The sequence below is a fragment of the Podarcis muralis genome, chromosome 12 (assembly GCF_964188315.1).
Source record: "Podarcis muralis chromosome 12, rPodMur119.hap1.1, whole genome shotgun sequence".
NCBI classification, from domain to species: domain Eukaryota; kingdom Metazoa; phylum Chordata; class Lepidosauria; order Squamata; family Lacertidae; genus Podarcis; species Podarcis muralis.
This window is the reverse complement of record NC_135666.1, coordinates 4,363,724-4,391,569: the sequence shown is the minus strand read 5'-3', so window position 1 is coordinate 4,391,569 and position 27,846 is coordinate 4,363,724. Positions and strand designations below refer to the sequence as shown.

The window sequence follows — 27,846 nt, the reverse complement described above, 5'->3', positions numbered from 1 at the left end:
AACCCCTGAACTCCCCAGCCTTCCACAGCATCAGACGTCTGTTTTTATTATTTCAGTCACCTCGACATAAAAAGCTACAGCAGCTCTACAGCCCCCTAAGTTAAGAACACCCCACTTGTAATACTACGAAACGGCTCTCCAGTAAGAATAGGCTGGAGGGATAAGATAGCGCCTTTTTTCCTCTCTCTCCGTTTTCTTTTAAAGCTCAATATTAAATATTAAATACTCTCGATTTTAGGCATACATTGCTTTTGTCAAGAAAGACAAAATTAAAGGGGAAACAGCCCTAAGCACCCGCCTCTGAGCACCCCGGCAGGGAGGAAGACGCCGTCGCCCTTGCCAGATCAATACGACGCCTCCTTCGGATACGATGGGGAAATGGGAAGCTCAGAGTGTCTCTTCAAGCATGGGGTATGTTTGCAGCATCAAAGAGCATGTAAGAGGGGCCCCCGGTTCCTTTTCTCTCTTTTTTTTTTTTTTTGCCAGAATTTCTCTTGTGTCCCGAAAATTCCAATGTTACTCCTGTGAAGTCAAAAAAAGGGGTTTGCGGCTACAGGCACTTCCACCCGGTGGACAGTTGGCAACCCATCCCGTTCCCGCGTCCAGTCCTCCATTAGAGGAGAAGCCAGGAATAACCACTGCCAACTTTTCCTAAGTTTCTTGAAAAAAGAAAAAGAAAAAAGAAACGAAACTGTTCAGAGTCTCCTTTTTTTGATTTTAGCAAAGAAGGTTACTTTAAAAGCACTTAGGAAGTGTGTACTAAGCCTCCTGCTGTCCTCAGAGGAGCGAGTCGTCAGTACATCCTCCTTCGAGTCCGTAGCGGAATTCCTGCAAGTTGGAGACGCCGTAGAAGTGGACGAAGGCTGCCGCCACCACCAACACGTGGAAGATCTGATGAGACTGGAACTGCGGGAAATGCAAGGAGGGCATAAAAAAAAAAAAAATCAGAGCCAGGGACAGCTGTTTGGGCAAGGGAGGCAGTGAGGTGCGGTGGTTAGAGGGCTGGACTAGGACCAATGGTACCAAATAGTATCTACTAGAAAATTTAACCAACCAACTGAAACTGACACAGGGACAAATAGAAGACGACGCCTTCACCCCGGGATGGCTCCCCTTTATCGCATACACAGCCCAACAAGACAACGACAAAAATCCACCAACAGCATATGAATCAATATGGCGAACCTGATCCAAAACACCCACCCGACTCACACATGAAAACAAAGACCACCACAGCCAACCACAAATGAACAACCACACCCTGGGACAACCCCAACCTCTCTCACCACCAAAGGAACACAAGTGAACAGCAGAGAACCTGCACATGTGACGCTGACACAAAACCCCACATATATTAAGTAAAATAGAGACATTGCCACCCGACCCCACCTCCACCCACCTCTTTCCCCCTTTTCTTCCTAATGTCTCAACAAATGAAACTGATTTGTAAAAATGTTACATGGGGGGGGGGGGGGAAATACGAGAGAGAGACATTACACACACTTTTGCAAATCAAGAAAATCTTGAATAACCAAAAACAATAAAAACCTATGAAGCTCACTGCGGGGCACAGGCGTCCGCCACTGTCTCTCAGCCTAACCTACCTCGAAGGGTTGTTGCTGGGATTAAATGAGACGCGATAGACCCGTGTATGCCAGGCATAGGCAAACTCCGGCCCTCCAGGTGTTTGGGACTACAACTCCCATGATCCCTAGCTAACAGGGCCAGCGGTCAGGGATGATGGGAATTGTAGTCCAAAACATCTGGAGGGCCGAAAGGTTGGGGATGTCTGTTGTATGCATTAAAACAGGGGTCAGCAAACTTTTCCAGCAAACTTTTTCACTGTCCCTCAGACCTTGTGGGGGGGGTGTCAGACTATATTTTGAAGGGGGAAAAATGAAAAAAATTCCTATGCTCCACAAATAACCCAGAGATGGATTTTAGATAAAAAGACACATTCTACTCATGTAAGAACACGCTGATTCCCAGACCGTCTGCGGGCCGGATTGAGAAGGCGATTGGGCCGGATCCGGCGCCCGGGCCTTAGTTTGCCTACCCATGCATTAAAAGCTGTGGCAACTGCTAAGTTGCCCTTGTGGAGCTGCCGGCACATTATATTTTTATTTATTTTGGTACCCCAACATCAGCAATGTCCAGCCAGTCAACAGCGATCGACAGGTTGATCCCTGGAAGTTTGCGGCTGGACCGTCTCGATCTGCGGCTGTGATAATTAGTGTAGTGAAACTCCCATTCTCCCTCACCCGTTGCTCTTTTACTCCATAGCGTCAAATGGGTGGTCTTTAATGTTATATTGCCAATGAGTCAGGAAACGAAAGTACAGTGGTACCTCGGGTTACATACGCTTCAGGTTACAGACTCCGCTAACCTAGAAACAGTGCTTCAGGTTAAGAACTTTGCTTCAGGATGAGAACAGAAATTGTGCTCCGGCGGCGCAAGGCCCCGTTAGCTAATGGTGCTTCAGGTTAAGAACAGTTTCAGGTTAAGAACGGACCTCCAGAACAAATTAAGTTCTTAACCCGAGGTACCACGGTATAAATATTTTTATAAAGGAGGATAGCTAGGCATGGTGTTGCTAAACTGCATTGCCACATTGTGCTTTCTGCTTCAATAAGAGAATTTTTCACGAGCGACTTGCTTGCTCAGAAAGGAAAGTGGATATGCTTGTGTAAACGAAAAAGCTTTTAGCAGGCGCTGAAAAGAGTATACAGTGGCACCTCAGGTTAAGAACTTAATTCGTTCCAGAGGTCTGTTCTTAACCTGAAACTGTTCTTAAGCTGAAGCACCACTTTAGCTAATGGGGCCTCCCGCTGCTGCCGTGCCACCGGAGCACGATTTCTGTTCTCATCCTGAAGCAAAGTTCTTAACCCGAGGTATTATTTCTGGGTGAGCGGAGTCTGTAACCTGAAGCGTATGTAACCCGAGGTACCACTGTAGTCATTTCCAGTGCGTCGTTGTGAAAGGTGAGCAATTCCACACACCCCCAACAGAACTTCAACAGATTCCAGCCCCCCCCCCGTAAAAAAAGGTTAATAACTCAGGCTTTCCCACCCCCCAAAAAATGGGTAGATCACTGCCAGATTTTTATAGATAGCAGTCCCTTGGGAGTTGGAAGTCGCTGCCCTATACCATCCTTCACGTCGCGCTACAAGGTGATGTACACCAGAATTATAAGTACCAAAGTGAGTGTTATGGTGCATAAAATACGGTATATGCATGGAAATTCAACCAGGGGGAAGCGAGGAAGTCACTTAACAATGTTAATAAGTGTAATTTTAATAAGGTTATGATTTATGTTTGTTTGTTTGTGTGTTTTGTTTGTGTATAATTTTGTGAAACTTGAATTTGAAAAAAATTGAAAAAAGAAATAGGGGATGACACTGATTGACACACAGACACACACACACGTAAATGCACCGCCTAATGATTTGACTGGGTATCTTTCAAACTGTGAGGTCTCCTCACCCCCCCCCCCCAATGCCCACTTGGCAGCTTCAAACTGCGGAAACTGGCACTTGTTACAGGTGCCACATAACACGCACCCCACCTTTCTGAGAAATCCATCTCTCGCGTGTGGCACCACTTCCGCATTCTTGAACGCTCTTGCCTGTCGAAGGTACCCTCTCCGAAGACCACCCAAACCATTTTTGTTTAAGCCGCAGGCATGGCCAAACTCGTCCCTCCAGATATTTTGGGACTACAACTCCCATCACCCCTAGCTAACAGGACCGGTGGTCAGGGATGATGGGAACTGTAGTCCCAAAACATCTGGAGGGCCGAGTTTGGCCAGGCATTGCTGATGTAGGTCTCCTTCTGTTCTTTAATCTTTCAAATGTTTTGAAGAGTTGCTTTTGCTGACATTGTCTCATTTTCTTTTCAGAACCGCTTTGATGTTTGTTTGGTTTTTTTAAAAAAGACCACAATCAAACAGTGCATAAATTTTGCGAAATAAAAATAAAAAACCCAAATACCACACCATTCGCTGGCCTCACTTACCCAGATATCGAACTTGCCAGGGAAGAAGCGCTCGGGGATGCGGGCGGCGTAGAGACCGGCTCCTGCGATGTACATGACGGCCATCAGGAAGAACCAGCCCATCTGCCCAACGGTGGTGGCTTTCACGAAGCCTTCAGCGATGGTGAAATGCATGGTGGGTACCACCCCACTCAGACCGAGCCCCAGGAAGACCCCTGCGAGGAGGAGAAAAGGGAGATCTCAAGCAAGTATTCAGAAAGGAAAGCACCTGATATAAGGCAGACTTTCCCAACTCCAAGGGAAATTTCTCCCGCGGTACTGATGTCCTTTACAGAGAGCCGCCCTACCTGCCCTCGTCTGCCTGTGCTTCGGCGTTGCAAACCGGTCCCACTGCGCGACGATGATGGCTGAGATACCCAGCACACATACAATGGAGAGGTAGATAAGTCGGGGCTGCGGGGAGCAGTAGAAAGAGTAGTACAGCCACGGGACAAAGCTCCCCATGATCAGCAGAGCTATCCCAGAATAATCCAACCTAGGAAGGACACAAACGGAAACCAGGCAGAAGTGAGAGGCGTATTGCATATTCCGGAAATGACAAGTCACGTTTGCTTCGGGAAAGGAGATACTATCTTTTTTTCTACAATCCATAAAGGTAAAGGTAAAGGGACCCCTGACCATTAGGTCCAGTCGTGGCCGACTCTGGGGTTCCGGAGCTCATCTTGCTTTATTGGCCGAGGGAGCCGGCGTACAGCTTCCGGCTCATGTGGCCAGAATGACTAAGCCGCTTCTGGCGAACCAGAGCAGCGCACGGAAACGCCGTTTACTTTCCCGCTGGAGTGGTCTATTTATCTACTTGCACTTTGACGTGCTTTTGAACTGCTAGGTTGGCAGGAGCAGGGACCGAGCAACGGGAGCTCACCCCGTCGTGGGGATTCGAACCGCTGACCTTCTGATCGGCAAGTCCGAGGCTCTGTGGTTTAACCCACAGCGCCACCCACGTCCCCGTGTCTACAATCCATAGGGGCTATCGATTTTGACTACTGTACAAACACTTGCATTTCAGTCGGTGTGAAGGCGAAAATGCCAGGAAAGAGGAATTAGGTGCGATTCCTGAACTGCAGGGGTTTTTTTTTGAACTAGATGACCCGTGTGGTCTCTTTCAAACTGTTATTTTACGATTCTATGAATGAGGTAACCCCACTATAATGTTCAGATATAATAATAATTTATTATTTATACCCCGTCCATCTGGCTGGGTTTCCCCAGCCACTTTGGGCGGCTCCCAACAGAACATTAAAAACACGATAAAATATCAAATGTTAAAAAGTTCTCTAAACAGGACTGCCTTCAGATGTCTTCTAAAAGACAGATAGTTGTTGTTCTCTTTGACATCTGGTGGGAGGGCATTCCACAGGGTGGGTGCCACCGCTGATAAGGCCCCCTGCCTGGTTCCCTGTAACCTCACTTCTCGCAGGGAAGGCCCTCGGAGCTGGACCTCAGTGTCTAGGCTGAACGATGGGGGTGGAGACGCTCCTTCAGGTATAATGGGCCGAGGCCGTTTAGGGCTTTAAAGGTCAGCACCAACACTTTGAATTGTGCTCGGAAATGTACTGGGAGCCAACGCAGGTCTTTCAGGACTGGTGTTATGTGGTCTTGGCGGCCGCTCCCAGTCACCAGTCCCATTGGGGCATTCTGGATTAGATGTAGATTCAAAGTTCAAACCTGTCTTTGGGTTCATGAACAGAAGCACTGCCAGGGGCTGGTTCTGCTCTTACTCTCATTTTCAGCCTTTCTACCTACTAAGTGGGACGCGGGTGGCGCTGTGGGTAAAACCTCAGCGCCTAGGACTTTCCGATCGCATGGTCGGCGGTTCGAATCCCCGCAGCGGGGTGTGCTCCCGTCGTTCGGTCCCAGCGCCTGCCAACCTAGCAGTTCGAAAGCACCCCTGGGTGCAAGTAGATAAATAGAGACCGCTTACCAGCGGGAAGGTAAACGGCGTTCCGTGTGCTGTGCTGGCTCGCCAGATGCAGCTTGTCACGCTGGCCACGTGACCCGGAAGTGTCTGCGGACAGCGCTGGCTCCCGGCCTATAGAGTGAGATGAGCGCACAACCCTAGAGTCTGGCAATACTGGCCCGTATGGGCAGGGGTACCTTTACCTTTACCTACTAAGTAGGTATGCATTAAAAACATACATACGCATCACAGCTGCCCCAAATTTATCTACATTTCACTTAGCAGCCAAAAAAACAAAAACAAACCCTTAACAGTTGAGTGTCTTAATCGACCCGGGTTTCGATTCCAGGTCGACTTACTTGGAAAACGTCCGGGACACCTTCTCCGAATGGCAATAGACTGTATGGAAAAGCCAGGAAAAGCTGAGGCAGAGCACGGCCCCGAGGAAAAACATCCCAAAGACCACCTTTTCCTGCAGAGGGGCCATGAAGTACATGTTCGGCCGGAGCATGGTCAGGATCCCCAGGCAAAGGAACAGCACAAAACCTGGAGCGGAAATGCAGAGCAGAGAGAGAAAGAGAGGAGGAGGAGGGAGGGAGGGAGGGAGTCCTGTTAGCTGATTTATCAAAAGACCAAAGAGTCTCTGTTATAGCATTTGGCACCCAGTATACCTGAAGGAGCATCTCCACCCCAACTGTCCAGCCCGGACACTGAGGTCCAGCTCCGAGGGCCGTCTGACGGTTCCCTCCCTGCGAGAAATAAAACTACAGGGAACCAGGCAGAGGGACTTCTCAGTGGTGGCGCCCGCCCTGTGGAACGCCCTCCCAGCAGATGTCAATTGTCCAGTAGTGCCTTAGAGACCAACTAAGTTTGTTCTGGGTATAAGCCAGGCTTCCTCAACCTCGGTCCGCCAGATGTTTTTGGCCTACAACTCCCATGATCCCTAGCTAGGAGCAGTGGTCAGGGATGATGGGAATTGTAGTCTCAAAACATCTGGAGGGCCGAGGCTGAGGAAGCCTGGTATAAGTTCTTGTGTATCCGAAGAAGTGTGCATGCACACGAAAGCTTGTACCCAGAACAAACTTAGTTGGTCTCTAAGGTGCTACTGGAGAAATTTATTATACAACCAATGCAATAAAAATCTAGGAGAACAAAACCCGATAAAAACCAGGGGAATAGGAACTGGCATATTAAAACTAAAACCAAGACAGTATCGGGAGGAATTCCAGGGCAGAGCGCAAGTTCCCCAGAATAAAAAAGGTTATTAAGAGCACATCTGAAGATTTTAAGAGAGGGGTGGACATAAATGTATCTGGGGAAGGAGACGCTGTGCTCTTCAGCACTGTACCAGAAAGTTCCACTACCTCCAGTTTATGGAGCAGTGCCTATAATCCCTGGCTGGGGCTGATCAGAAGTGGCCTTGAAAACAGCTACAGAACACTTCATTGGCTACCCCTGCACAAAGGGGGCAGAGGCCATCTCAGCCTCGAAACATGAACCCAGCCTGAGGAGGATGCAAACAATTACAGCTCCTTCTATGAAGAGGTGGAGAGGCCGGCACTGTCAAACTGATCAGGCCAAGTCGCCTGTGGCTCTCCATCTGTCATGGATGCTTTAGTCGAGATTCCTGCTTTGCAGCGGGTTGGACTAGATAACCCTCGGGTTCCCTTCCAAGTCCACAAACTGATGACGACGATGATCAGCCACTGTGAAAAGCCCCTGCGGACAATCAGAAGGCTTTCCCATCCCAGAAATAAGCCGGGAGGAAGGAATAAAATACTAGGCACCTAAGAAACTATCATAATTTCCCATCCCATCTAAATGATGGTCCGCATTAACAGACTTGAGGAGGCTTGGGACCAAATACGTGTACCATGGCTTAGGGCCCTGGTATTTACAGGACCGCCTCTCCTGGTCTGTCCCACAGAGGACCTTAAGGTCCATGAATAACCATAGTTTAGAGGTCCCGGGCCCTAAGGAAGTCAGACTATCCTCCACCAGGGCCAGGGCCTTTTCAGTGATGGCTCCGACCTGGTATAATGCTCTGTCCCATGAGACCAGGGCCCTGCAGGATTTAACCTCCTTCCGTCAGGCCTGTAAGACAGAGCTATTCCGCCTGGCCTTTAATTTGAATTCAGCCTGATCTTTTATTTCCCTTTTCTTCCCCCCCCCTCCCCTTTTATGAAGATTTCCTGCTCTGAGACCCCACAGCTAATTCTCCCCTGGCCTCCTTGCTGGCCCAAGTAGGACCAATTCAGCCAGCTAGCCCTGGGGATTATCTAATTGATTTTTGATTTTTATTGCTATTCATGTTTTTATACTGTATTTTATGCCGCTTTTATAGTTAAGTGTTTTAAATTTGTTGTTAGCCGCCCTGAGCCCGGTTTTTAAACTGGGAAGGGCGGGGTATAAATAAAAATTTATTACTATTTATTATTGCCAAACGGCCTTGCTTAAACAGTGAGACCCCTGGGGAAAGCACAATACAGTGGTACCTTGGTTTAAGAACAGCTTAGTTTACGAACAACGTGGATTAAGAACGCTGCAAACCCGGAAGTTGGTGTTTTGGTTTGTGTCCTTTGCCTTGGAAGCAGAACATGTTGAATGTGTTCCATTTGTAAATTGAGTCCCCCGCTGCTCTGGGAAAGCACGCCTTGGTTTAAGAACGCCTTGGTTTAAGAACGGACTTCCGGAACGGATGAAGTTCGTAAACCAAGGTACCACCGTATACAATTCCTTCCCAAGGCCCTTACGTTGTTCATAGGAACGATTTGCACGATACGCAAGATCTCCACAACGTAGATCACATTGAAGCCTAGAATCGGGTAGAGAAGATGGGCAGGACAACGACGAGGACAATTCTAGATCCAAATTCTAGACCCACCACCTTTGTGGACAATTCCAGTGCCCCAAGGGAAGAAAAAGTCGCAGTGGGGGAGAGATGGTCCCTCTCAACATTAACACAGGTACCAGAGACCCAGAGTATTACAGTAGGAACCAAAAAGTCAGGGTCACCTAGCAAGTGGGTCCAAATGTTGCCCGTCTCCGTGTGGATGCGGAAGATGCTCTTGAAGCAGGCTCTGAAAGAGGGCATGGGGGGCCGGTGCCCGTGCAGGAGGTAATCGTTATCTTTCAGCCAGTCGGGCAGCACGTCGTAGGGGATGACCCTCCAGCGACCTTCCCAGACCTGCAACACACCAAACCATGCGGGGCAGTCAGTACCTGGGAGCGCATTGGCACAAGGAGCGTCTCCACTCCCATCGCTCTGCCCGGACACTGAGGTCCAGCTCCGAGGGCCTTCTTGCGGTTCCCTCCCTGCGAGAAGTCAGGTTACAGGGAACCAGGCAGAGGGCCTTCTCAGTGGTGGCCCCCGCCCTGTGGAACGCCCTCCCACCAGATGTCAAAGAGAACAACAACTACCAGACTTTTAGAAGACATCTGAAGGCAGCCCTGTTTAGGGAAGCTTTTAATGTTTGATGTATTATAGTATTTTAATATTTTTTGGAAGCCGCCCAGAGTGGCTGGGGAAGCCCAGCCAGATGGGTGGGGTATAAATAATAAATTATTATTATTATTATTATTATTATTATTATTATTATTATTATTGGAGGGAGCCGCCATTAGGCTGTGAAACGCACGGTCTGGGGCGCAGCCCCACACAACCCCTCCTGTAAGTGACTCTTGCACAGCTTTTGATCAGGATATTTGCAGCATAAATCGTGGGTTGCCTCCACATCAGAACTCTCAGCCCATGTCCCAGGGGAGGCCGAGGACCTGAACTGGGCTAGCTCCCCAGAAAACAAATCCTTTGCAGATCTGGTGCTTTACCAACTGCACTGGCTCCCGGTGGAGTACAGGGTCAGGTTCAAGGTGCTGGTTTTGACCTTTAAAGCCCTATGCGGCCCAGGACCCACGTACCTACAGGACCGCCTCTCCTGGTATGCCCTGCGGAGGACATTCAGGTCTACAAATGACAACATCTTGGAGGTCCCAAGTCGAAAGGTGGTTAGGTTGGTCTTAACTTGGGCCAGGGCCTTTTCAGTACTGGCCCTGACGTGGTGGAACGCTCTGCCACAAGAGACCAGGGCCCTGAGGGACTTGACATCTTTCCGCAGGGCCTGCAAGACAGAGCTGTTCCGCCTGGCCTTTGGTTTGGACTCAGTCTGACCCTTATGTTTCCCTCCCCTTATGGTTTTGATCTATGGGCTACTTTTAAAATGAGGCTGCATTTTAAATTGCATTTTAACCTGTATTTTAAATTGATTCCCCCCCCCAATTATGTTTTTACTGTAATTTTACTGGTGCTAGCCGCCCTGAGCCCGGCTCTGGCTGGGGAGGGCAGGGTATGAATGTGACCCAAATGTCTGTCCACCATTGCCTGTGCCCATTTTTGCCTCTCGGTCCACATGGCCCCTGGGAGGCTGCCCAGAAAGGAGTGTGGCCCTCAAGCTGGAAAAGGCTCCCCCGTCCCGGTCTAAAAATTTAATTCTAGTAGGCAGGAAGAAGTGGATTTGATGCCTCCAAAACAAGTCTGGCCATACAGAAATGGGATTGGTCTGGAGGAAGAACCACAGACTACTTCTTTCAAACTGGCGAGGCTTCGTAACTGGACAGAGCTGTGAGCTCATTCCGTTATTTTATTTCCAGGGAACTGCTTGACTAGCCAAAGCTTGTAGGAGTGTCTTGGGCAGTAGGACGGGGGCCTCTAGACTGGACTACTGCAATGCGCTCTACGTGGGGCTACCTTTGAAGGTGATTTAGAAACTGTAATTAATCTAGAATGCGGCAGCCACTGGGGGTGGCCACCGAAACCACATAACACCAGACTTGAAAGACCTACACTGGTTCCCAGTACGTTTCTGAGCACAATTCAAAGTGTTGGTGCTGACCTTGAAAGCCCTAAACGGCCTCGGTCCTGTATACCTGAAGGAGCGTCTCCACCCCCATTGTTCAGCCTGGACACTGAGGTCCAGATCCAGGTGCCTTCTGGCGGTTCACTCCCTGCAAGAACTAAGGTTACAGGGAACCAGGCAGAGGGCCTTCTTGGTGGTGGCGCCCGCCCTGTGGAACGCCCTCCCACCAGATATGAAGGAAATAAGCAGCTACAGTGGTGCCTCGCAAGACGAAATTAATCCGTTCCGCTAGTCTCTTCATCTTGCGGTTTTTTCGTCTTGGGAAGCCTCGGTCCAGTAGATCTGAAGGAGCATCTCCACCCCCATCGTTCAGCCCGGACACTGAGGTCCAGCGCCGAGGGCCTTCTGCAGTTCCCTCATTGCGAAAAGTGAGGTTACAGGGAACCAGGCAGAGGGCCTTCTTGGTAGTGGCGCCCGCCCTATGGAACGCCCTCCCTTCAGATGTGAAGGAAATAAGCAGCTATCTTCTTTTTAAAAGGCATCTGAAGGCAGTTTTTACTATTTAATGCTGTATTGTTTTTAACACTCGACTGGGAGCCGCCCAGATTGGCTGGGGAAACTCAACCAGATGGGCGGGGTATAAATAATAAATTATTATTATATTATTATTATTAGATGTTCTCTAACTTCCACAAGGAAGGGATGCAGGTGGCGCTGTGGGTTAAACCACCAAGCCTAGGACTTGCCGATCAGAAGGTCGGCGGTTCGAATCCCTATGACGGGGTGAGCTCCCGTTGCTCGGTCCCAGCTTCTGCAGTTTGAAAGCACGTCAAAGTGCAAGTTGATAAATAGGAACCGCTCCGGCGGGAAGGTAAACGGCGTTTCCGTGCGCTGCTCTGGTTCGCCAGAAGCGGCTTAGTCATGCTGGCCACATGACCCAGAAGCTGTCTGCGGACAAACGCCAGCTCCCTCCGCCCATAGAGCGAGATGAGCTCCGCAACCCCAGAGTCAGTCACAACTGGACCTGATGGTCAGGGGTCCCTTTACCTTTACCTTAACTTTCACAAGACCCAGCAGATGGCAACGGTCAAGTGTCAGGAGAGGGAATTAGATCAGCAGGGAAGTTAACTCTTCAAGGAAACAAGGTCGACTCAGGAGGCCTGGCCTAGTGAGCACAGCAACTCGTCCCAGTAGATCTTGCCCCTATGAGGCAGTTATGGGGAGTGAAGGTCCCAACCTTCCCACAGCTGCCTAAATCTCCTCTTCTAGCTGGTCCCTCCTATGCAATCTGAGACTTTGCCGATGCCCCTGACTCTGCTGTTCACACCTCTTCTGGTTCAGGGAGACGAGAAGGATGGGGAGCTGGTGGCAGCAGGAGAGGGAGATTCCCTGGCTTCTTCGCCAGCCTGGCTCTTCTTTGCTTCTTGGCTTCCCTACTTCCACTCTCCTGCTTCGGCTTCTGCCTCCGATTCTGGACTGCTCTCTGCCACAGACTCTCACCGCTCACTAAGCCCTGTTACCTCTTCAGCTTCCGACACCTCCTCCCCCTCCCAGCCTGCTCCTTCTTCTTCCTCTGACTGCTCATCGTGCCCCCACAACCACTCATCAGGCTCTGAGCCTCCCTCCTTTGGGGGTTCCCCAGTTGGTGCCTCCCACTGTTCCTCTGCGTCCAGCCAGTCCATGACATCAAGGGTCTAGCAAACATCCTGAGGTTCTCACATTCCCCACCCCTCCTTGAGATCTAGTATACCTGAAGGGGTCTCCACCCCCAACGTTCTCCCAGGACACTGAGGTCCAGCTCCGAGGGCCTTCTGGCGGTTCCCTCCCTGCGAGAAGTGAGGTTACAGGGAACCAGGCAGAGGGCCTTCTCGGTGGCGGCACCCACCCTGTGGAACGCCCTCCCACCAGATGTCAAAGAGAAGAACAACTACCAGACTTTTAGAAGACATCTGAAGGCAGCCCTGTTTAGGGAAGCTTTTAATGTTTAACAGACGACTATATTTTGATATTTTGTTGGAGGTAGCCCAGTGTGGCCCAGTGGCGTAGCGTGGGGGGTGCAGGGGGGGCCGGCCGCACCGGGCGCAACATCTGGGGTTAGGGCAAATCCACAGGTTAGGGGGCGCAAATCCACGGGTTAGGGGGCACAAATCCACGGGTTAGGGGGCGCAAATTACTTGCCTTGCCCCGGGTGCTGACAACCCACGCTACGCCGCTGGTGTGGCCCAGCCAGATGGGCGGGGTATAAATAATAAATTATTATTATTACTATTATCAAACTCAAATTCAATTTGCCATGCTCCTGTTTTGCTTGCAAAGCAAGGAAGGAGGTCAGAGAACACAGCATACCCAGTTCTGCATCTGAATCAATGGAAGCTTAGAGCCCCAATACCAGCTTAGAGCGCCAACCCAAAGTTACCTTGTATACAAATTCTTCCATTTTCTCCATCGCATGATGCGCCTGCAGAGGGAGGGTCAGCACCCGAACCTCCTCCTCCTCTTCCTCCTGAGTTGCTGGGCATGGCTGGTCTTGAACCTAGGAGGAGGACGAGATCACACAGCCTGAGCAAAGGGCAAGGGGTGAGACCGAAAATGCTCTTGAATATTAAAGAGATGTTCCAAACTCATGGGTTCCTTCCGGACCACCTGTGCATATAGAGAGCGTTTGTCCTGACTGGTTTGCAGGGAGCTTGGACGGTGCTGAGTCAAAGCACACATTATCCCACATGTTACAGTACAACTTTCCCAGCAATTTCCTTATTATTATTATTTTTTAAAAGACCTAGTGGGACTTGACATCTTTCCGCAGGGCCTGCAAGACAGAGCTGTTCCGCCTGGCCTTTGGTTTGTACTCGGTCTGACCCTTATGTTTCCCTCCCCTTATGGTCTTGATTTATCAGCTAACCTGTATTTTAAATTGGGGTTTTTTTTCCTCCCCCCCCCCCTTTTTCCCTTACAGTGGTACCTCGGGGTTAAGTACTTAATTCGTTCTGGAGGTCCGTTCTTAACCTGAAACTGTTCTTAACCTGAAGCACCACTTTAGCTAATGGGGCCTCCTGCTGCCGCTGTGCCGCCGGAGCCCGATTTCTGTTCTTATCCTGAAGCACTATTTCTGGGTTAGCGGAGTCTGTAACCTGAAGCGTATGTAACCTGAGGTACCACTGTATTATGTTTTTACTGTGATTTTATTGGTGTTAGCCACGCTGAGTCTGGCTCTGGCTAGGGAGGGTGGGGTATAAATAAAAGTTGTTGTTATTACTATTATTATTATTATTATTATTATTATTAGGGGGTGGGTCTGTGGGGAAGTGGGTTTCTTGCACAAGACCTCCACAGCACAAGCTGAGTTTTTATTTCCTGTGCTTGAGACTTAAGAGGCTCTTTATCAAGCACACCAGCTCAGGAAATATGGATGTCATAATTTATGCACCATTTCTTTCCCTTATTGGTGATTGCTTGTTTGCTTTGTGTGTTGGGGTGTGTGGGTGTGCAATACCCTGTTACTGCACTTTTGGGTTGTTAATAACGGAAATATATAAATAAAATTGTAACAGCCCAGCCTGAAATTGCTTGAAGGTGATTGAAGACCACTTGACACCAGAAAACATCTCCAGTTTTGTACAGAGCAGTATAGGAGGGCCACAGACAGCAAGCAAGGAGCGCGTGGTAAGCAGCAGGAGAAGACGCAGCAATCAGAGAACTCCAGTCACCCAAAAGGAACCCCCTCTGTGACTGTCTGCACATGTAGCAAGACCGCTATAACCCCGCTGCAGCCCTAATCCCAGATTTCCTTTGCAGAAAGGATTAAAGGTAACGGCATTTCCTTGTCTGCTGCTAAGAGGGCAACTCAAATTGGCAAACTCCATTTCTCTCCTTGGCTGGGGCCCAGGAAACAAACTCGCAGCCCGCCAAAGCAGAACAGAGGAGGGCAGGCTCTCCTTTTCAGCCGCCCGTCTCCTACAAGGCGGGCTTCGGCGTAGGAGGCCTGTTCGCCAGCTCAAAGCTCTGCCTGTTACGTTCTCAGCACAATGAGGAAAAAACAAGGCAAGTTCGCAGTTGCAAGGAGAAGCGGGACTGTGAGAGGAAGCATAGCCTTCGAGTTGCATCGCACGGGCAGTTCTGCAAATGGACCAAGGGAGGAAGCTGGCAGCCTTGCAAAGTCTGAAGGCTCTCAGTCAACCACTTCAGAAGACTCGTTGCGAAATCTATACATTCCAGCTGCGAGAAAATGCCGCAAGGGCCGTTTTTGCCCTGCGCACACACCCACACACACACCCAGACCTGGCAGCCTCCAGATGTTTGGGACGAAGTCTCCCATCAGCCCCAGATGCGCTGGCCGAGTCCAAAAAATCTGAAGGGCATCGGATTGCGGAAGGCGGGCCTATCTTAATCAAATGCCATTGAGCTCCTGCATTTAATGCTAGTACAGTGGTGCCTCGCAAGACGAAATTAATTCGTTCCGCAAGTTTTTTCTTCTTGCGAGTTTTTCGTCTTGCGAAGCACGGTTTCCCATAGGAATGCATTGAAAATCAATTAATGTGTTCCTATGGAAACCGACTTCAGACCAGGCCCGGGGACAGTCTGTCCCCCGACCTCTTCTGAAGGCTGGGGGGGGGGGACAAGGGCTTTTCTTCCCACCCCCAGCATTTAAAAAAACCCCGGGACAGCGGAGGGCTTCTCCGCTGTCCGGGGCGATTTAAAAGCCCCTGGGAAGGCAGGCAGGGGGGACAAAGACTTTTGCCGCCCGCCCGCCTTCAGAAGAGGTCCTGGACCTCTTCTGAAGGCGGGCGGGGGGCAAAAGTCTTTGCTCCCCCCCCCCCCCGCCTGCCTTCAAAAGCCCTCCGGGACAGGCAGGCAGGGGGGAGCAAAGACTTTCGCCCCCCGCCCGCCTTCAGAAGAGGTCCTGGACCTCTTCTGAAGGTGGGCGGGGGGCGAAAGTCTTTGCTCCCCCCTGCCTGCCTTCCCGGGAGAGCGCTGCGCTGCGTTTCTCCACTCTCCCGGGAAGGCAGGCAGGGGGGAGCAAAGACTTTCGCCCCCCGCCCGCCTTCAGAAGAGGTCCAGGACCTCTTCTGAAGGCGGGCGGGGGGCGAAAGTCTTTGCTCCCCCCGCCTGCCTTCAAAAGCCCTCCGGGACAGTGGAGAAACGCGCCGCCCGGGGCGATTTTAAACCCGCTGTCCCGGGTTTTTTTAAATGCTGCCGGGCGGCAGCGGAGGCTTCGCTCCTGCCCGCCAGCATTTTAAAATCGCCCCGGACAGCGGAGAAGTCCTCCGCTGTCCCGGGGTTTTTAAAAAACCTCTCCGCCCCCCTGTCAGGCTTCGGAGGAGGTCCGAGGACAGTGGGGAAGACGCGCTGCGCTTCCCCGCTGTCCCGGAAATTTCCCTATGGGCTTTCGTCTTGCGAAGGAAGCCCATAGGGAAATTCGTTTTGCGAAGCGCCTCCAAAACGGAAAACCCTTTCGTCTAGCGGGTTTTCCGTCTTGCGAGGCGTTCGTCTTGCGGGGCACCACTGTAATTCTACTGGTGTGTTCAAAGGTTGGAATTGGATTGGGAAGACCTTCTCAGCCATCAAGGTCACTGGATGCCTCTGGGCCGGTCGCTTTCACCCATTCTAAACAATATTTTTAAAAGTTATATACCAAGAGATGTGGATCCAGCACTGCGCAGAATCACAGCACCGATAGGCTAGGTGAAGGTCAAAACGAGGGATCACACAAGCTGCCAAGATTACAGCTACAAAGCCGCTAATAGGATTCGCCAGTATATTTATGGTTGTTTGACGAAGACATGGCAAGAGCCTTAATGCCTAGAACGAAGACTTGAGAGACTTGATTGGGCTCTGCTAACTATACTATCACTGGCAAACTATCATTTTATAAAACCAAATTCCTTCCAGTAGCACCTTAGAGACCAACTAAGCTATCTGAAGAAGTGTGCATGCACACAAAAGCTCATACCAATAACATTAGTTGGTCTCTAAGGTGCTACTGGAAGGATTTTTATTTTTAAAAAAGTGTTTCGACTACGGCAGACCAACACGGCTATCTACCTGTATCTATCATTTTATGGTATCTTGGAAGCGGGGCCTTTCTCTGGGGTAGGGACAACCTTCTGGAACTTTCCCTCCCTTGCCCCTTGAAAAAGGGGAGGAACCAATGCGATGAGCTTCAAATGACAACTGGAACATCACCTGTTTCCTATCTGTTTTCCATGACCCTCAATTGAGCTGCTATGCTTTTGCCTTGCTACAATCCCAGCACCCTTAACTACAGTTCCCAATATGTTTTTTTGGGGAGTGTACAGACATTGTGGTGTCTGGGTGTATATAACACAGAGACACACACAAACACCTCTGTTATATTTGTTATCTTTTTGCAAACCACTTGCAGACTTTTCTGGTGACGAACAGCATATAAATACATGAAATAAAATGATGGATGTGTTCCCATCACAAATTCAGACACATCTCCTTGTAACAAGGAGGGGGGCTTGCGAAGACCCTGCTCTCCCTCCTCCGGCCTTATTTATTCCCAGTGGAGAACGCAAAGTTCCCTGGTGGTACCATGCTTAAATCCTGCCATGCTTGTATGGTTTATATTTATTTATTTAGAAGGATTCGTAAACCACTTTAAGAGCAGTGTGCTAATAAAGCAGAAGATAAAGCAAAGCTAAAATCCACAGAACATTTTTTTTAAAATGCCCAAACGTCCATCATTACAAAGAAATGAAACCAGCAAAACTAATAAAGTGGTACCTCGGGTTAAGTACTTAATTTGTTCCGGAGGTCCGTTCTTAACCTGAAACTGTTCTTAACCTGAAGAACCACTTTAGCTAATGGGGCCTCCTGCTGCCGCCGGACCACCGGAGCCCGATTTCTGTTCTCATCCTGAAGCAAAGTTCTTAACCCGAGGTACTATTTCTGGGTTAGGGGAGTCTGTAACCTGAGGCATCTGTAACCTGAAGCATATGTAACCCGAGGTACCACTGTACAGGAAGTGAATATTATATTATTATTTGTATTTCTCGATAGGCTTGTGGGTGGCAAGCATATATAGCAAGAGCACTTGCCTAATGTCAGTAACATGTGCTGACATGCAGCTAGAAGATAAACCTTTAAAGGTATTTCTTTACGGCCCAGTGGACCTGAAGGAGCGTCTCACCCCCATCGTTCTACCCGGACACTGAGGTCCAGCTCCGAGGGCCTTCTGGTGGTTTCCTCGCTGCGAGAAGTGAGGATACAGGGAACCAGGCAGAGGGCCTTCTCGGTGGTGGCGCCCGCCCTGTGGAACGCCCTCCCACCAGATGTCAAAGAGAACAACTACCAGACTTTCAGAAGACATCTGACGGCAGCCCTGCTTAGGGAAGCTTTTAATGTTTGATGCTTTACTGTATTTTAATATTTTGTTGGAAGCCGCCCAGAGTGGCTGGGGAAACCCAGCCAGATGGGCGGGGTATAAATAACAAATTATTATAATATTTTTATTATCATTACAAGCATATCCTCCCTTTTCTCCAGGGAGCTGAGGGTGGGGCATGCATGGTCCCCGCCCTTCCCCATTTTATCCACCCCACCGCCCTGTAAGGCATTAATCTGAAAACAGCTTTGCTTTAATGGGGTTTAGCATCTCTCTGGCAGGAAGCTTACTTACAATGGCCGAAGTGGTTGCCGCTTGGTCTCCTTTCTCCTCTAAGAGGGGTCCGAGCTCAGCCAGCTCCACGAGTTCCCTCTCCCTGCCATTAGCTGAAGGCCCATTTCCTTGGCTGGCAACTGAGCCTTTGCGGGACGACATTTGGTCAGCGCAGACACCAGGCCTCTTCCCCTTTCGGAAATCAGATGAACAGCAGGCCTGCCCAGCACCCTGACGAAGACTTCTCACTAGGAAGAAGAACAAGTTGATTTGTAAACCGGTCTGCTTCTGAAAAGAGGTGTTTTCCCCCCTCCAGACACATATTGGATGTTCCTCCTCAGAGAAGCTTGGAACACTTCCAAATTCTCTTTCTTCATTAACTGAATAGAGCTGTCACCCAGTTAAAGGCATCTTAGCCGATTAATTGCACAAGTTGCGGTAAACCTAATCTGTATCACCGGGGGGGGGGGGGGGAGTGCTGAAAGGTGGGGCAGGGAAATTATTCCAGCGATTGCGGATGATTCATTTAACAAAAATTTATATTGGCACGCTGCTTTTCCAGCAACAACACTGAGCTGAAAGCAGCTCACCATAACGACACTTCCATCAATATATCTGTCTCCAAAATCACAATGCCATGCAAGTAAAGCAATAGCAAAACATTCAATAGGCAAGTAACGCAGATAAATGCAAGCTCAGAAAAAATTCAGAAATGGCTTTTCAGAAATGGCTGCTGAGCAAACCCCAGTTTCACTTGGCACAACCTCCCTGGGAAGTGTGCCTGTGTCACAGCAGACTGAAAGATGCATTCACTGTGTGAGATAGAAAGGATATTCCATCTAGGTTACTGCACTTAAGAGTCATTTCAAGTACCGTATTTTTCACTCTATAAGACGCACCAGACCACAAGAAGCACCCAGTTTTTGGAGGAGGAAAACAAGAAAAAAAATATTCTGAATCTCAGAAGCCAGAACAGCAAGAGGGATCGCTGCGCAGTGAAAGCAGAAATCCCTATTGCTGTTCTGGCTTCTGGGATAGCTGCACAGCCTGCATTCGCTCCATAAGACGCACACACATTTCCCCTTACTTTTTAGGAGGGAAAAAGTGAGTCTTATAGAGCAAAAAATACGGTAGTTAAAGCACTCACTCTGCTTTACAGCCCAGCACACTTCTTAAAAAATAAAGAATGGATCAAAAAATTTAAAATTGCTTTGTTGATGAATTGGTTAAAGTAAACAATGGGGGTCTTATTACTGAAGTTGCTAGTCTACTTCTCTGCTTTAGGTATTTCCCTATTAAGCTGTTTTTCCAACGGCTTAGAAATTAGCCTTCGCCAACTGCTTTGAGGTGTTTTCACGCCCAGTCCCCCATCAAGTGTGTAATTTTTATGAATTAAAATAGTGTGTGTGTATACACACACACCTTGTAGGAGGGCAAAACTCCTACCAGGGGCTGCAGGGGCCGCTCAGAAAGGATGGAGGCCCAACTAGCACTAATATTATGTTCTAAAAGCGCCAATCAGAAGTCCACTACTGAGGAACAATGTCCTCCAAGCAACAAGAATTTGGCAACCTCGCTGAATGAATGGTGCCTGCAACTATACAGGTGTATTCCAAAATGAGATTTCAAAGAGCTGTGGTTCAAAGCCATTCAGAGAAAAAAACACAAAAGACCTTGCAAAATTCTATAAAATTAAGCTGCATTTTGCCCTCAATTTGAGGCCAGTCGACATGATTCATCTGAGGGTGGACAAGGAAAGCAATTTGTTCCATATCTGGGTGGGGTGTGGGGGAAGAGAGTCAGCAGATGCCAGCTGATAAAAAAGAAAGCCACAGAAATTGAGAGATGGGTCAAAATCCCTGTTTGCATGAGCGTAAGTGGTTATGTTCACAAATGTGGAGGAGACATGTAAATTCTCACCAACTACAACCGTTTATGGCGTGGTTGGGGAAGCTATGACATTCCAGATGCCGATGGACTCCAACATCCATCACCCCTGACCACGGGCCGTGCTGACTGGGGCTGATGGGAGTTGTAGTCCCAAAACTGGAGGGCTACAATTTCCACACCCTCGCAGTACAGTGGTACCTCGGGTTAAGTACTTAATTCATTCCGGGGGTCCGTTCTTAACCTGAAACTGTTCTTAACCTGAAGCACCACTTTAGCTAACGGGGCCTCCTGCTGCCGCCGTGCCACCGGTGCACGATTTCTGTTCTCATCCTGAAGCAAAGTTCTTAACCCAAGGTACTATTTCTGGGTTAGCGGAGTCTGTAACCTGAAGCATATGTAACCTGAAGCGTGTGTAACCTGAGGTACCACTGAACAGGGACCTAGGAAGCTGTACCGGCCGTAAGTGAAAATAAATTTGCAAGAATTGTTGTTTTTTAAAAGATGATGAAGGCTCCGGGAGGAGGATGGTGTGACAATACCCCACTCAACTCCTGGACTTAGAAGTTCCTCCCCACTCCCCACACTACCAAGCAACCAGGAAGCATCAGGTCAGGGGTGGGCAAGGGTTACCTTGCCTGGGCCGGTTCACTCCAGCGGAGATCCCTCCATGGGCCAAATCGGCGTCTGCGCAGACGCGATTTCTGGCACTGCAGAAGCGAGTCCCTGCATCGTGCTGCACCTGTTTAGCGCAGCGCGGGGACTCGGCGAACGGGCGGCTCAGTTCAGGGGCAGCTCATGGGCCGGTTAAACGACTGCCGTGGGCCGCTTGTGGCCCATGGGCCTGTGGATATTTCACCCCCTCCTATCGCGAGAATCTCCTGACAATGTTTTCAGAAAGGAGGGGGCAGAATCTGCTCATCGCTTCTTCCGCTCCTGCCTGACTCTGTAGGAGTTTGAGTGTTATCTGTGTAGAGATAAGATGACTGCATAAGCAACTGTAACACTCATGCAGTCCAGTAGCCTCCTTTAAAGGTAAAGGGACCCCTGACCATTAGGTCCAGTCATGGCCGACTCTGGGGTTGCGGGGCTCATCTCGCTTTATTGGCCGAGGGAGCCGGCGTACAGCTTCTGGGTCATGTGGCCAGCATGACTAAGCCGCTTCTGGCGAACCAGAGCAGCGCACGGAAACGCCGTTTACCTTCCCACCAGAGCGGTACCTATTTATCTACTTGCACTTTGATGTGCTTTCGAACTGCTAGGTTAGCAGGAGCAGGGACCGAGCAACCGGAGCTCACCCTGTCGTGGGGATTTGAACCGCCGACCTTCTGATCGGCAAGTCCTAGGCTCTGTGGTTTAACCCACAGCGCCACCCGCGTCCCACCAAACTAATCTAGCCTCCTTTAGTCTTTAGTTTATTTTAGTTTGCAGTAGCTGTAATAGAATAAAGAAGTTAAGCTTCAGAGCCGTTCTTCGTGTAGGTCATACTCTGCTGAGTTTGGTGCTCACAGCTCAAAGTTGTGAGTCCGTTGCACTTAGACCTGCTCTCCCGCAGTGGAAGGTCTCTGGAAGTGCTTCCTAGCTTGCCTAGCCCAGTTGGGGCAGAAGAGGTTGAGCCCAGTCGTTGGCACAAGCTCAAAGGCAAAGCTGACAGGGCCTTAGGTTGCCCACCCCTCCATCAGGTGTTGTGGTCTCTAGAGAGCAAGGACAGCATCTTCTCACCTGGGTAGCTTCGCAGCCTGCAGCTCCTGATTCTTCCTGGCAGAAGAGGTGACTGGCGAAGGCTCCTGGGAGCAAGGGGAGGAAGGCAAGGCAAATGTCCTCTTCCCAAGGCTTGCTTTGATGTCAACACTGCTTCTGAGTCTGTGCCAACTACTAAAATGCCTATACTAAAATGCACTGATTAACCTGAAGCTAGAGAACTGCTGGAGCCCTGGCAAAATGAGAGTTAAGTGATTCAAATGTGCCGACAAACCTACAGGAGATAAATATGCATTTCACATTCAGGGAGGGGATAGAGGCAATAACCCTACGGCTTTTGAGGCCCTCGGAGGACCCATCAGATTCATAATCCAACCCCTGTCAATTATTTGCTAAATTGTGCAGCTTCAGAGAGGACATTTAACCTCACTCCCTCAAAAGAAAACAACATTGCATTCATGCTGTTGAGGAGAACCTAGTTTAAATGCAGGCAGGAAGCGTTAAAGAGAAACTTAAGGGAGGCTGAGGAAACGATTTATTACCTTTTGAGTTGTTGCACTTTGCAGGAAACTGGCTCACAGCTCCACCCAACTTGACATTCCAGCTCTGCAAAGCCTAGAAGCAGGATTTTCAAAGGATTAGATGTGCACACTTTTGTTCTCTGATGCAGGAAAAGCTTGTCTGGCATTTGCCCAACTGTGCTTAGGTGTTGCACAGCTTCTGCTCATTTGCAAAACTCCCTTCCTTCCTATTTTGTTCACTTCTTTACTATTTCTCACCCTGCGGTTTCATTATTCTGGCAGTCCAAATAATTACCCTTTGGGTAAACTTTAGGAAGCTTACAGAGAATGTTTCAGTCCAGACTTTTCTCTCTCTTTCTCATCACACTTTTTACTATAAGAGGGGTTGGCCGTTTTAAACAACATTGTGCCAACACCCAATGTCACGAGTGCAAAATTTATGCATCACTAACATGTATATGCAATACATGCCCATGAATTATCATTATTAATAATCATTTTATATATAGTGATGTATATAAGCAGTGCAAAGGTAAAGGGACCCCTGACCATTAGATCCAGTCGTGACCGACTCTTGCGCGCTCATCTCGCTCTATAGGCCGAGGGAGCCGGCGTTTGTCCACAGACAGCTTCCAGGTCATGTGGCCAGCATGACTAAGCCGCTTCTGGTGAACCAGAGCAGCACACGGAAACACCGTTTACCTTCCCGCTGGAGCGGTACCTATTTATCTACTTGCACTTTGACATGCTTTCGAACTGCTAGGTTGGCAGGAGCAGGGACTGAGCAACGGGAGCTCACCCCATCATGGGGATTCGAACCGCCGATCTTCTGATCAGCAAGTCCTAGGCTCTGTGGTTTAACCCACAGCACCACCCGCGTCCCCCCTTAATATAAGCAGTGTACTTATACGCAAAATGGGGGAGATGGAGTTTAAAACACAGGTCACAATAACATTTACAACATATATGGATGCGTAACACCAGAAATTATCATTCATTTGAAGAGTAAGTTTAGTGTAGTGGTTTGCATGTTGGATTGGGACCTGGGAGACCACGTCCCACAATACGTTGGATGCTTGCAAAAGGCATCTCACTCACAATCATTACCAAACTTCCACTTCCTGAGGCACAACTGCTGTGCGGGTGGCAAAAGTACATTCTAGGAGCAACGCTCAGCTCATGCAGAGCCCAGCAAGCCTGGATTCACTGTTTCCACAGAAAAGCTGACTAAATAGTAAAAAACAACCAACTCTATGGAAAGAGTAGACTCTGATTAAATTGGGGCAGGCGGAGGATACGGGGTGGCATTTTTGAGATGGGATGTTGTGTGGACTCTGCACAAAAAGCCAGCGCCCTCGCAACATCACTTCCACAGCTGCCACGTAGAAGCACTCCTAGAATCCTCAACAGTAGCTTTTAAATTTTCATCGTTTAGGAATACCCTTCCACATCAATTGCCAGCCAAAATATTCCTGGCATGTTATTGGGGGGAGGGTCTATTTTAGAATACACACCGGCCAGGCCAGTTGGGTCTCAATGTGTGAACAATTGTAGAAGACACGCAAGCAGGTTCGCCTGTGGCTGTGCATTACAATGGAAAAGGCAATAATGGAACGCAAGGTAATCTTCAAGTGTGTTTGTTCTTCATTAAAAATCTAACCATAGAGCCAGCATGGACCATCTTAACGCAACTTCTTTTGATCACCAGAGCATTCTTAGAGGCTTTCTCTTTGCTAAACAAAAATATTAGTTTACTGAGATCACTGGCATACAGCCCCTGAAAGGTTGCAATCCTGAAGATAAACAGAAACTTGCAAGGTGTGTGGGGCTCACTCTCCCATTGCAGGACAGTTTGAGATCCAACGTATTAAACTGCCTCATTCTCTGCCAACCATTTGACCAACCTACACCAAGGGTTATCCAACTTGGTGCCCTCCCAGTGTTGTTGGACTACAACTCCCATTAGCCCCACCTCAGCACAGCTAACGGTCAGGAATGATGGGAGTTGTAGTCCAGCAACGCTTGGAGGGCGCCATGTTGCCTACCTCTGGCTTACACCGACTGGCCACAGCTCTCCAGGACTGCTGGGGATTGAACCTGCAACCTTCTGCACTTTGCCTCTGAACAACAGCCTTGATCACCAAAGACAAGTAAAGACTTTTGCTCCATTTCCCTCCAGTCTGGAGCCAGGAGTTAGTTTTGGCTCACTGCCTGCACCCAACAAGCTCAAACAAATAGCAGGCTTCCACTTCTGTTTGGGTTTGGGGCTATCCCTCCTCCTCCTCCTCATGTCTCCCAAAAAAAATTGAGCTCCTGGCATGAGAGGGGCAAGTGAGATTGCCAAATCCTGACCCCGAAGAACCCTGCATGCCTCTTTTAAGGAAAAACATTCTCTTCTCCAGCGATAGATTCAGGAAACGCTATTAGAGCACAGCTAATAGCTGGTTCCTTTTCCGCAGAAGAAAACAGCCTCTATTGCGAAAGAAAACAACTGGTAACAGAGCTTGCTGGATTATTAAGTGTAGTCTTGCAAGCCACTGGAAGACAGAGTAGCCAGCAGCAAAAGGTAGAACTGTCAAGTCCTCTTTTCCTCTAGCACTGCATAAGAACTTAAGAAGGAAACAAGAGCCTGGCCTGTAGACTGTAGATAAGATGTGTGAGGGGGGTGGAGTTAATGGAGGGCATTTAAACTTGGAATCAAATCATTCCCTTTGGTAATTAAGAGGAGTTTACAAGAATACAGAAAGCTGTTGGGATCACAATACCCCCACCAGCAGCCTCAGCAGGTCAGAAACATGCCAAGCCACTCCTGGCTGGAGCAGTTTCTGCCACTATAAGCTCTTTATCCCCAGGATTAAACCTAGACAGAAAGCAAAAGGCAAGGAAATATGGGCATCTGTGGACTGTGAGAGTGACCAAAGAGCAACGTTCTTCGTAGGTGAGAGAAGAGAGGCTGCTGTCTATGGGGCAATAGTAATAATAATAATTTTAAATTTATATACCACTCTGCATCTGAAGATCACAGGGCAGTTTAAAACAACAACTTGACTGATAGAACCATAAAATCTTATCAAGTTGGAAGGGACCCCAAGGGTCATTTAGTCCAACCCCCTGCAATGCAGGAATCTCAGCTAAAGCGTCCATGACAGATAGCCATCCAACCTGTGTTTAAAGGAAGGAAGGAGAGTCCACAAGAGTCTTTTCCACTGCCGAACAGCTCTCACTGTCAGAAAGTTTTTCCTGAATGTTTAGTCGGAATCTCCTTTCTTGCGACTTGAAGCCATTGGTTCGAGTCCGACCCTCCGGAGCAGCAGAAAACAAGCATGCTCTTAAATTTTGTTGTTGTTGTTTAGTCGTTTAGTCGTGTCCGACTCTTCGTGACCCCATGGACCAGAGCACGCCAGGCACCTCTGTCCTCCACTACCTCCCGCAGTTTGGTCAAACTCATGCACCAATTCAAAAGCATCCATTCTTCGGCGATCAGCCTTCTTTATGGTCCAGCTCTCACTTCCATACATCAAATAGAGTACTTTAAAAAAAAACACCACAGAGTACAGCCCTTCAGAAACAAGAGATACTTTTGAGGCTGGCTCCTTTTGCTGTTTATTTCATTAGCTGTCACCCGGAGGAGCCCAGGAGCTCTTCATGCACTCCTTTATTGGCTGCTAATATTTCCTGCCTCGTACACAACGTGACTGCATCTTGCTTTGTGTCCTGTGACCAGGGTCCATTATGTGTTGCATGAAGATATAGATATATGTATGTATATTTATGTGTGTGTGCCTGTGTTTATTTATTGGATTTATTTATATCTCCTGGAGGTCTCAGGGCAGTTCACATACATTTTGAACTATGGCAACCCTAGTAGTGTCATCACTAACAGAACTGGGAAACAAATTATAGTAATATTAATGATCTAAACTTACAAATTACATTTGGCTGAAGCAGGGGTAGCCAATGTTGTGCCCCCAGATATTGCATCATCTCTGTTTGTGTGTGTGTGTGTGTGTGTGTGTGTGTGTGTACACAGCACTTTAAAAAAAATGTTTAGGAGTACTCTCATTTTGTCTCAAGAAAATCACCATTTTATAGTTGAAATCGGGGGAAATAAATACACAAAAGCACAAAGATTCACAAAATGCTTAGGGGTATGTGTACTCCTGCGTCCCCCTAGGAAAAAAGTACTGTATATATATGTGTGTGTGGGTGTGTGTATTCTTTGACGATCCCTCGTAACCAAGTAAGATTGTCTTCCATAAACACGGTTTTAACAATGAGTCCGTAAGTGACTGTGGAGGCCAATTACTAATCCACACGTCCTTCCACAGTGGGGACATTGGTTTCCGGGCGGGAGTTGATCACGGTGTGGATTTGCCAAGCGTGCCTTCCTCTTAGCACGTTTCTCCCTTGCATCCTGAGTTCAAGTGTCTTCAAAGCCCATGACACCTTTGCCAAAGTTTGATATATATATATATGTCTGTGTCTGTGTGTATATATGTATGTATATGTATAAAAAATATCATATACAGTGGTACCTCGGGTTAAGTACTTAATTCGTTCCGGAGGTCCATTCTTAACCTGAAACTGTTCTTAACCTGAAGCACCACCTTAGCTAATGGGTCTCCTGCTGCTGCCACCGCATGATTTCTGTTCTCAACCTGAAGAAAAGTTCTTAACCCGAGGTACTAATTCTGGGTTAGCGGAGTCAGTAACCTGAAGCGTATGTAACCTGAAGCGTATGTGACCCGAGGTACCACTGTGTGTGTGTGTGTGTGTGTGTATATGTGTGTGTGTGTGTGTGTTTATATTTATTATTATTAATATATATATATATATATAATAAAACTGGACTAAGCCTTCTCCGCAGAACACTGCCCTTGGGAAGCCTGTCTCCAACAGCCCTATGAAGGTGCCTACCTGTTGCTGACAGGACCCCCCCCCCCCCCTCAGGCGAGCTGCTCCCTTCGGACATAGCTGCATATACTGCTACGTATCCTGGGCTATGGCTCTTTCTCTCAGAAGCCGAACCCGGCAGCTTCTCCGAGGCCTTTCCCCCCCCCCCGGCTCCTCCCCCCCCCCCCCGCCCAGACTCTCGCTTACCGGACGACCGTTGCAGCTACATCCCGCGGAGGAGGCGGAAGAGGCCCGGCCAGCCGCCTGAGGAGACTCGCCTCCCTCCTTCGCTCGCTGCCAGAAGAAGGAGAAGGAGAGGAAGAGCGGCCGCAGCGGCGCCGGAAATAGCCCTCAGCTCAGAAAGGCCCGCTTCCGGTTGGGAGAGCGAGCGTCACGTGCTTTCCTCCCTCACTTCCGGGT

At 48.9% G+C, this 27,846-nt stretch overlaps 1 protein-coding gene across 1 annotated transcript; it reads right to left on the bottom strand.

Moving 5' to 3' along the window:
* Positions 1-20: 20 nt before the first annotated feature.
* On the bottom strand, positions 21-27,794 carry ADIPOR1 (adiponectin receptor 1). The gene is made up of 9 exons (XM_077936662.1): positions 27,634-27,794; positions 22,555-22,627; positions 18,446-18,672; positions 13,220-13,336; positions 8,966-9,137; positions 6,310-6,496; positions 4,341-4,528; positions 4,015-4,208; positions 21-906 (listed from the first exon to the last, which is right to left on the bottom strand). Exons 3-9 carry the CDS (start codon positions 18,584-18,586, stop codon positions 778-780), a joined length of 1,128 nt encoding a protein of 375 aa, XP_077792788.1. The 5' UTR covers positions 18,587-18,672; positions 22,555-22,627; positions 27,634-27,794; the 3' UTR covers positions 21-777.
* Positions 27,795-27,846: the final 52 nt, after the last annotated feature.

Coding starts and splice junctions, on each gene's coding strand:
- ADIPOR1 (XM_077936662.1), bottom strand. CDS start 18,586: ATGTCGTCCCGCAAAGGCTCAGTTGCCAGCCAAGGAAATGGGCCTTCA. Junction 13,337..18,445: donor CGGCAACCACTTCGGCCATT/GTAAGTAAGCTT, acceptor TCCTCCTCCTAG/GTTCAAGACCAGCCATGCCC. Junction 4,529..6,309: donor GTGTCCCGGACGTTTTCCAA/GTAAGTCGACCT, acceptor TGTCCTTCCTAG/GTTGGATTATTCTGGGATAG.